The following is a 10,732-nucleotide window of genomic DNA, read 5'->3' on the forward strand; positions in this document are numbered from 1 at the left end:
AGGAGGACACAACCCTTATGAGTGTACACTCTACATAATATAAGACCTAAAATCTTTTTGGTCTTATCGTAATTTCAAATCAGAAACATTCCTAAAAATTCGAGGGCCTAGGACGAGTAAATAAAACGGGCTTAAAAAATCATTTTTTTACGATATATAAAAATAATGTATTGTTGTTTTTTATTTTTTTTATTTTGTGCTTCTCGGGAGAGTGGGTTAGGCTCGGAAAGCTGCCCACTCTTCCCCACCACCCTTGACTCCTTGAGCCGGATCTGTTGCCAATTACAATAAAATAGTCGATAAAATAAATCATCGATATTTACCATTTATGTCATGGACTGACTCACTGACATGATCGAAGATCCCACTTTACTCATTTATTGTTTATATGCCAACATGATGAGATTGATAAACAATTAAAAAAATAAAAATCCATGTCTTACATGCTACCACACTATGCATTTTTTTTCATTTTCAAATAAAAATAATTTTTAAAAGTAAATAACATGTTACATGACACTAAAGTCATAATAAATCATAAATACAAAACAAAGAAATCATCCTCTTACTCTCTTTTCTCATTGCACTTCAACCACATTAGTTTGACCCGACCATTCTTTAATTCTCTTGTCAGCCAAGGAGGCCTACAAAGATGAACACAATCAAGTAATTTGAGTCTATAGTAGAAACTTTGTTTCAAAAATAATTCAAAATATTGGTATGATGTAATTTACCTCTTTGTCCCAGTTGGTCCGGTAACAAATCAAGAACAAAATTAGGGTTTGTACGACTGTTCCTGTCAACATGCCGATCCATATACCCTATAATAACCGATCACGTTTTAGCTTAGTGATCTCTTTGATAAGAAGTGTCTCGATACATCGACGCATGAAAGTGTTAATCATGTCAAAAGTTATGTTTTAGTATATAAAAAGTTATGATTTGTTCTGTTATAAAATTATATTGTTATAATATTATAGAGTTTCTTAATTAGTAAAATCTACTAGTTATTTATAAAATGTTTTCTAAAATGAATAGAAGAAAATGCTTACGTACGCCTAAATACTTTGATCCTTTTATCACCCATTTTCCGACTGTATTTACAAGTTTGGAAAGACTGAAATACTCATGATCTAGTGGTCTAGCGGACTAGCGGTATGGTATTCGCCACTTACAAAAATGTTATAAGTACACATACTTGCTAGTATAAGGTTATATGGTATTCAAATGCAAATAATAGTTGTTAAAAAAATGAATATTAAAGACTGAAATGAATTAAAATATTTAATGATCTAACCTTTATGCCCCAATCGGCTACAAATCCCAAAATGAGTCCCAAAGGTATGCCAAATATGTAATAGCATGCAACATTAATGTAAGCTATCACGGATTGCCATCCTGCCCCGATTGCCACCCCTACATTTTCATATGAGATATACAACTATAATTCCACGGTTAAATAAATTACTAAAAATATGTCACATAGTAAGTATATGGTTTTATATAAGAAAATGTATTAAATTTTATTTTGGGTATTGTGAGTGGTGAAATAGAAAATAAATAAATGAGCATACGCACCGGTGAGTGCGGGTTGAATATTGTTAATGATAAGACAAGCCGCTAGCAATGGAGTAAGAGCGTAAACCGCTTGTTGAACTTCTAAACTTTCAGCAAAGATTGCTGGATACTGATGTCGAAAAATAATTAGGAGAATCGCGAGCATGGTACCAAATATGAAAGATGAAACAACCACCACCCCGATTGCGAATTTTGCAGCTCTTGGGTGGCATGCCCCTAGTTCATTTGACACCCTTACACTGCAACCAAAAGTAAATTTTTGGATTTATTTATAATTCTATTTAACATTTGGAAAATGATGAGTTGATAAATGTTACTTTAGAAACTAACCTGATTGCTATATTAAATCCAATTGCTATCATAACTGCCCAACCAACGATGTTTGTGCTGCAATAATTATTAAAAAAATTAACTGAAGATATAATAAAATAAATAATAAAGTAAAATAAAATGGAAACTAGAAAAAGGGAACGAAAACACAATCATAATCTATGGGAAGGAGTCAAATAAAATAAAAGATTGTGTTTATTCACAATATCACTCTACATTTTTTTTCATTGAGGATGTGTTAACTATACATAAAGGTATGTTTAGTCTCATACTAAAATATAACACCAACTGGTTATTTCAATCATGCTATTGCTAGTGGTGAACAAAAAATCGAAAAAAAGAACGATCCAAAATCGAAAATAAACCGATTTAACAGAACTACAAAAAACCCCGAACCAAACTGAATAACCCAAAAATCATTTTTAATGTTTTTTATATATTAATTTAGGATAATCCCATTAACATTTTTATTTATCTTTAAAATGATTTATATATTAACTACAAGAAATAACAAAATTTAATATAAATATTAAATAATTTTTAAAGTATCCTTAAAAATTTTTCTTAATAAAAAAACTTTTGAGAAACATATAAATAGATTTGAAAGTTAGGTTTATATAAACAATATTAATTAAAAATGTTATATTTATTAACTTAAATGTGTATATCTATGAAAGATTCTCAAAATACGGATTATACTTTTTACTTTTTATTTAAATGTTATATTTATTATACTTTTTATATTTATTATACTTTTTACTTTTATATTTATTTACTTAAATGTTATATTTATTATACTAATCTTACGTAACCAAACCAAACCGTTGCTAATTGCGAAAAATCGAAACATAATGGTTTTTAAACACCGAAAACCAAAACTGAATCAAACTGCGCACACCGCTACTTTTGGTCATATTTATTGGTCACGTAATCATTATTGGAGAGGATATTACCCTAAAGTCTTAAATTACAAAGTCGGTGGCATGCGCCACCGACATGCATGTTGTACCTTCAATTCCGTTCTTTGTCAAAAATTACAGAATTACCCCTCATTTCAAACTACATACTACCTATCCATACAAATACTGTTTTCACACGGCGTTTTCTTGCCGGGCCACTTTCAAGATACACACAACCACCGTCTTCACGCACCGCACCACATCAAATTCCACAACAACTATTAAAACCACTTCATCGTTGCTAAGAAATCCCTGATACGCCGGGAATGTCTTTAAAAGCCGGAAAAGAAAAATATTGTAGCTAGAACAACGGAAAAGATGTTGAAAGCTTATTGTGAAACCCTAGCCGACACAGACCGGGTCGAGATAACCACATGCAATGCTAGATCGAGGCTGTAGTAATCCTAAAATCAATGCCGGAAATGGCCTACGCCGTCGCCGATTCGGGCGATTTAGTGGTTCGCCGGTCGGACAAGTTCGGCGCTCGAACCGGTAAGTGCATATAAATCACCCTTATCCCATCTCCGACGTCTTCTCATTCAAGCCAGACGTATTCATGATTTAAGCAATCCAACATCCCCATCTAAAATCAAATATTTTGCTTCAAAACCGATGGCTATAAACTGATCTTAACCTTAGGAATATAAGATGTTTAGGAGAAAATTGTGGATTTCATTCAAAATCCTTAAATGTATACAGAACTTTCAGGATAAAAGAAAGAAGAAGAAGAGCAGAGAGAGAGGGTTTAGAGGCGGCTGTATAGCTTTGGTACGTATTAGGGTTAGATGGTTTAAGCAAATCCCTTTAAAATTTTAGATTTTACATGTTTAAACCTTAGGATTTCAACAAAACAACTTCACATTCCAAAGAATTACATGTATACAATCTCATGTAAAAACTAAATAATTTACATAACAATAACAGTTAATTAATTTAACTAAGAATAAAAAGATTTATAACTAATAATATATATACATATATAAATATATATATATAATTAAATTGTGTAATGTAAAATTAGTACATTTTAATACTATCCATTATTTTATATAATTTAGAATATAAATTATTTATAACGTCTTCCGGTTCTTAAATCCGGTTTAACCGGTTGGACCGGTTCGACCAATGAAACAGTAGGGCGTCTGGTTCGATGTCCAGTCTGGTTATGAACACATTGCTAAAATGTCGGAAATAGCCTACGTCGTCGCCGATGTAAACTCGGATGCAGTTATCATCCAACGTTTAGCTAATATTTTGGGTCCCTAGAGGTCACGGTTATAAACACGGGACCCACCAGAGCCGCCTCCTCCTGGAAACGATAGCTTCGTCATCGTCGTCCGCCTTGGCTGTGAACCACCGTGGACGTCCGGTTCAGTATTTTGTTTTTTTATGGATTGAAATTGGGATTGTGTCTAATTTTATTGAGTGGGAAAGATGACACAACGATAAAAGATTGAAGAGAGTTTAACGGTGCTTCGTTGAGGGAGAGAGAGGGGTTGGATTGGTGGGGGTTACGACTGTGATGGTGTGAGGATAAGGTCAAACTTTGGGTAAAATGCCTACACAAAATAGTTTACTTCTGGGTTGTTGTGAATCATATATAAAAGGCCGAAAGCCAAAACATAGAAAAAGCAGGTGACTGGTGAAAAAAAACCCCCACCGTGAGGCTCCAACATAGCTCAAAGGTGGGCACTTGGTTTAAATGTTAATAATTTGCAGCAAACTGAAAGGTGGGCACTTGGTTATGTTTGTTGGTTGAGTTTGGCAATGGTCAACCTTCGATTTAGCTTTCAAGTTTCTCTTTGTTTTGTTTCTTCGTCTGTTTTTATTTTTTATTTTTTTTATATTTTTCGTTTAAATTACTTTATTTAAATTATTAGTTCGCAACGTGCGTTTAAAAAAGGTCGGATTTGCGTTTTGTAACAATGGTTTTACCATTCAATTTTTTCCGTGACTTCTAATTTTTTTTTCCTAAATTTCGGTTTTCGTAACAGAACTTACTCAAGTTCATACTCTTCTTTCTAATTGTCTAGCGACGTCGATTTCACAACCATAACCTGGTTCGCGACAATATTTCGATGTTGCTTTTGAAGTTTGAGAACGTGCCCTTTAACACGTTAATGTCGTCGTAAGACCCTGCTGGAACGCACGAGAGGTAATTAGTGTCTTTCATTTAAAATACTTTTTTAAATTTATAAAGTTGTACCATGTGAGGCATAATATGGTTTTAATATGTTTTCGTATAAATTCGAGTTTGTCTACGTTTCAACGTAAACTTGGTGTACGCTTCTGTGCTTTATTTTGTATATTTCCTGCGTATGAATTGGGTTGCATATAATACGTTTTGACTTGACGGTATAAATTCGAGTTAGTCCGATCAAAAAGAATACGTGGTATAAATTTTACTTACTTTACGTTTTGAGCCAACTGCAGGTTACCTTGAGTTCAATAGGATACGTCCGCAACGCGCGTTTTTCGTATGGTTAACGCATTATATAATGCTTGGATTAGTCCATTCGACGTTTACGGCGTACCCGCGCCGCAGCGCGCGCGGGTCTTAGTGCTAGTTGTATTTATAGGTCATATTTATTGGTCACGTAAATATTGTATTTTATATTTTGTAGCTACTTGTTCTCTATAATTTATTAAACTATATGTAAAGCAGACAATTTCAAACAATGATTCTCAAACATTGTAGCTACTTAAAGTATAAGTGTTCTCTATAATTTATTAAACTATGTAAAGCAGACAATCTCAAACAATGATTCTCAAACAATATATTCTAATATTATTTTCTTCAAAAGAATCAATATTAATAAAAATAGGGGTGGTTATATTTTTAAAAGTAGCAAAACAAGATGATTAAAGTTTTAAATAATAGTTAAAACATAAAATTTTTATAATAGAACTTTATTGACATTTAAACATACCTTTTGTTTTTTTCTTTTTGTATTAAAAGAACAATTACTTTTTTAAATCAAAACAAAACAGCTACTAATTTGTCGTAACATAAGGTAGTGCATTTATAATTTTCCACTCCTACTACAAATTTCAGATTTGCAGGATTCACATGTGATCTCATGAATCATGATAAGTTAACCTTATTATGTCCTGCCCATGTTTTAAGGAATAAAAAAGAACAAATACTTTTGGAAAAGATTATGTTTTTTAATCCGTTTTCTCATTTTTAATTTTGAAAAACACTTAGAGGCTGTTTGGTTACCCTCTTAATGATTCATACTGTAATTAGTTTAATGAAGATGATTCAAGTATGGGAAGACTTGGTTTTATGAAAACAACAGTGATCAAAATTATTAATTCTTAAAATAGATTCAAACGTCAATATGTAAGGCTATAGGGTGTGGTCATGACCCTTAGGCTATATGGTGTGGTCATGACCCTCATGGTCACCATGATCCTCCACATCGGCGCCATGTCATTCACTTCTAATCCATCATTCAAAACCACTATCCTAAGGGTGTGGTCATGGCCCAAACACTATCTTCCTATTTTAATTTATTTTTGTAGAAAAGGAAAATGAATCATTGAAAAAGGAAAGTAGGCTTATGGTTGCCATGGTTTAATCCATGCCAACCATGGTGGATGAAGGAAGGGGATGATGTAACAATCCATTAATGATCCTATGTGGCATTAATGACCCAACTAATACTCCCCATAACCCTCCATCAGTGGCGAAGCTTGAGATTTCCGACCGGGGGGTCGAAAACGTATATACCAAAAAATTTCTATAAAACCGGGGGGTAAAAACGTATATACCCAAAATTTCTATACAAAAACTACATATTCTCCACTCCTGAGCAAAAAGTTCGGGGGGTCGGCCGCCCCCTCCCGCCCCCACTAAGCTACGCCAATGCCCTCCATGCTAGTGCCATGTAAGCCACCTCTAATCCACTATCCAAAACCACTATCCTAAGGGTGTGGTCATGACCCAAACCACTAGCCCCTTATTTATTTTAATTTATCTTTGTCTAAAGAGAAAAAATGAAATGATTTGTTGAAAAAATGGAAAGTAGGACCATGGTTGCCATGGTTTAATCCATGTAAACCATGGTGGATCAATCAAGGGGGTGGTGTAGCCTTCTATTCATGTTCCTAGATGGCAAATCATGTCACAACCATGACCCCACACCCTATAGCCTAACTACGAGCATGTTTGAACTAATTTAATATAATTACTTTTAAAACATAAATCATCGTTTGATTTTAGGTTTTCTTAACATGTAGAAGAAAAATCAGAAATATTTTCACTGCCTTTAAATTAAGCTGACTAAATCTATATATAGTGAATAAAGAGAGTTAAGTGTACATAACTATAATAAAAAGCTTGGTATATAATCTATCCATCAACTTTGTTTTTCTTATAGTTAATCTTGATCTTGAATTAGTAGTAAAGGGTTTATTTTATAAAAGTTGATCTATTTTAGGTATTTATATTGTAATAGGTTTAAGAAAGATTTATTTGTCTTGAAGAGAAACTTTAGTATAATTATAAATAAGGGACTAGGTTATTGTTTTTTATTTGTTCATTTTCCTTGTAACTTCATTGTGTTCGTTTGATTGAATAGAAAGAGTCGTAAGTTTATCCCTTCAAATATCTCGTATTCGTGTTGGATATGATTGTTTGAACCGTCTGAGCCAATATATTATAGGTATAAGTATACTAATAACTTTTTTTTGTTAAGTATAAACAATATACATTATTCAAATCCTTTTTAAATGTATATAGAAGTCTAACAAATCATTAACATAATCACTATGTCCAAATGCATGCACATGACAAAACATTATCAAACAAGACTATACTTTCTAAAAAATGAAAATATATAAAACAACCTTATTATATTCGTCACTATTTATATTATATTCGTCACTATCTAAAAACCTGATTTTTTGTCACATTACATTCGTCACTACCAACCAGTCAACAAATTAAGACAGACAGATGACAGCCATAATAAATATATACAAAATGGAAGAGAATGGCAACTTTAGTACGTTATATATATGTTTTTAAAAAATTGTTATAAATCAAAAGCTATTTTGGTTCTAGTTAATTGTATTTTGAATAATTTAAATTAAAGGATTATCAAGACAAGTATGTGTAACGACTACTGATGTAGATAACATAATTCATCCAAATTATCATATAAAGATTTTAGTACTCAATAATATAATATAAATTTATTTATTTTATAAATCAATATGTGTCACATGTTTCAGCAGAAAATAGAATAGAACTGACCATATGGAGAGTGCATCCACTGCAACTTCAGCGTTTTTTAAGTATCCAGCAAAGAGCACCAATGCCATAAAGTACCATGTCTCCAAGCTGCCTCAATGACAAAATTAAATATATAGTAGTTAATAATACAATAAATTTGAGAAGATATTCATAAATATACATATATTTATTGTTTTCATGTTGTATTTTTAGCAATAATTTATTAGATAAATACATGATAATATCTCCCATTCGGGACCTATTTATTAGATATGGTGCAACACACTGTTAATAAAAAATGTTTTTTTATAAAAAAAAAAAAAAAACGTTAAAAGGCACCCAACTCAAGTCAAAACGTTTCTAAAAAACAGAGGCGTTTCTGAGAATTCACGTACCCTGTTCGAGCTTGAAAAAATGTGCCCTTACACAATGTTTTATTATTATTTAAAAAAAAATTAGTATTGGGCTCAGTAAACCTAATGTCAAGTGGGGTAAATTCTAAACCATAAAAATGATTTGTAAATAGACCTACATTAGAATTGGTATGTGTTTACTATTTAAAAAATAATATATGGTATATCGATTTTTTTTTTAAATCGCATGCCTCTCAAAATCTCAGGCCTTGTGCGGAGGTCCTCCCCGCACACTATCATAGCCGCCTCTGCTAAAAATTGTCACTTGTAAAAACATTATAACAATACAATACCATATCAGAACCAGAGAGATTCTTTTTTTTTTCTTTTCAATTTTACCATATAATAACTTTAAAAAAGAATTAACTTTTTTTCTATAAATGATTAATCTAAATAAAAATAAACAATAACCATTAATTGGATTCATTTTCATATGTTGACTAACTTACCAAAGCATGATAGCCGATGCAAACGACAACTTGACGAAACTCCAAAGATTATTGAACGCACCCCAGCTAAACCCTGACCATGCTCGACCACAAGTCCCACTAAAAATATAAATCAACTGAGACACCACAATGAACCACCACGACAGGTTCAACACCACTGCACCCCCGGCTAACCCCCACCCCAACTTCAACATAAACAACCAACTAAACCCCGTGTGTAGCACCAGCGCAGTCCCCGCGATATACGCCATCACCATTATCTTACTCTGCGCTTGCAAAAACTTCGCCATCGGATAGTTTAACGCGTACGCAAACAGTTGGGGTATCATCCATAGCGCCATCTTCCCTGCCGCGTGTGCTATTTCTTCCGTTTGCCCGATTAGTAATAGCATCGGTGTCGCGAATATGTAGAGGTTCACCATTATTAGAGCAGTGACTAGCAGGATCACCCAGGATCGTTGCATATATACGCCCAACATATCCACCTGCCCGGCTCCGTATGCTTGCCCGCATAACGTCTCCAACGCACTTCCCATCCCCAGCTGCGGATCATTCGTTAGTTAAACGAAGTTGGATCATTTTGTTACACTACTAGAAAACTGAGTGTTACAAATTTTGCGACCGATGTGATTTAGGTCGCAAAATTTGCGATATATTTTTTCAATCGCAGATGCCCAGTTTTCTAGTAGTGTTACAAGTTTTATTAATTGGATCCATTATTATTACACTACTAGAAAACTGGGTATTTGCAACGTAGTTCACCAATCACAAATTTTGAGACTTCGCTAAATGCGGTCACAAATATTTGAGACCGGTGTGATTACTGTCGCAAAGTTGTCGCAAACTAGCGACTTTTTTTTAACAGTGAATCACAAGTTTTATGAGTTATCTAATACGTACAAACCATCGCAAACGTGGTCAGTTTTCTAGTAGTAAATCACAAATTTTATGATTTATCAAACACATACAAACCATCATAAATGGTCATTTTTCATGTAGTAAATCACAAGTTTAATGAGTTACCAAACACACAAAAACCATTTTAAATGCTCAGTTTTCTAGTAGTGAATAACAACTTTAATGAATTATGAAACACATACGAACCATGATCCCTAACGAAAACCCCGCGATGACTGAGTTCTCAACGGAGAAAGCCGCGAGATCAAGAGTTCCAACATGACCCGCGAACGTTTGAGTGACCGCGCCAAGAGAGTACCGACAGACGGACGTGAAGATGGCCGGTCCAGCAAGGTACCAAAGCTTCTTCGATTCGATATGGAACTGCACAAGGAGTTCCTTCACTCCGGTGATCGGAGGAATATCCTCCGTACCGGAGCGGAAGGTGGTGGTATTTTTAGTGGTCAGAAGCGGTACATTTTGGTCGCTATCCATCGACCGAATGATGTTTTTCTTTTCTTCTGAAGTGGTGGATTTCATCCACTTATAAAGACATGATATTTGTGTAGGAAGTAATAAAACAGCCACCTACCACCCTCAAGTTTAAAAAAAAAAAACAAAAAAACTACGAGGTGTGAATATTCGGTTCACACACAAAATAAAAATATGAAAAAGGAGGCTTTGGATCATGTTTTAATGGCTAATAGAATAATATTATAAAGAAGTGTACACAAATAAAAAATAGTGATAATTATGATTTATGAATGATGTTCCACCCTCCGGTTCAAGATTGGTGTATAAAATGTAATACCTCCGTCTCACTAAAAGTGTCATATTTTGAATTTTCAAAGTCTTTATTTATAA

General features: G+C 33.4%; 1 protein-coding gene across 1 annotated transcript; it reads right to left on the reverse strand.

The window, feature by feature from the left end:
* Window positions 1-400: 400 nt before the first annotated feature.
* Window positions 401-10,524, reverse strand: LOC110936317 (protein DETOXIFICATION 29). Its single transcript, XM_022178676.2, has 8 exons — window positions 10,076-10,524; window positions 8,972-9,513; window positions 8,131-8,217; window positions 1,909-1,965; window positions 1,579-1,817; window positions 1,298-1,416; window positions 735-821; window positions 401-644 (listed from the first exon to the last, which is right to left on the reverse strand). The coding sequence occupies exons 1-8, from the start codon at window positions 10,406-10,408 to the stop codon at window positions 579-581; spliced, it is 1,530 nt and encodes a 509-aa protein (XP_022034368.2). The 5' UTR covers window positions 10,409-10,524; the 3' UTR covers window positions 401-578.
* Window positions 10,525-10,732: the final 208 nt, after the last annotated feature.

This window comes from Helianthus annuus, chromosome 4, assembly GCF_002127325.2.
Source record: "Helianthus annuus cultivar XRQ/B chromosome 4, HanXRQr2.0-SUNRISE, whole genome shotgun sequence".
NCBI classification, from domain to species: domain Eukaryota; kingdom Viridiplantae; phylum Streptophyta; class Magnoliopsida; order Asterales; family Asteraceae; genus Helianthus; species Helianthus annuus.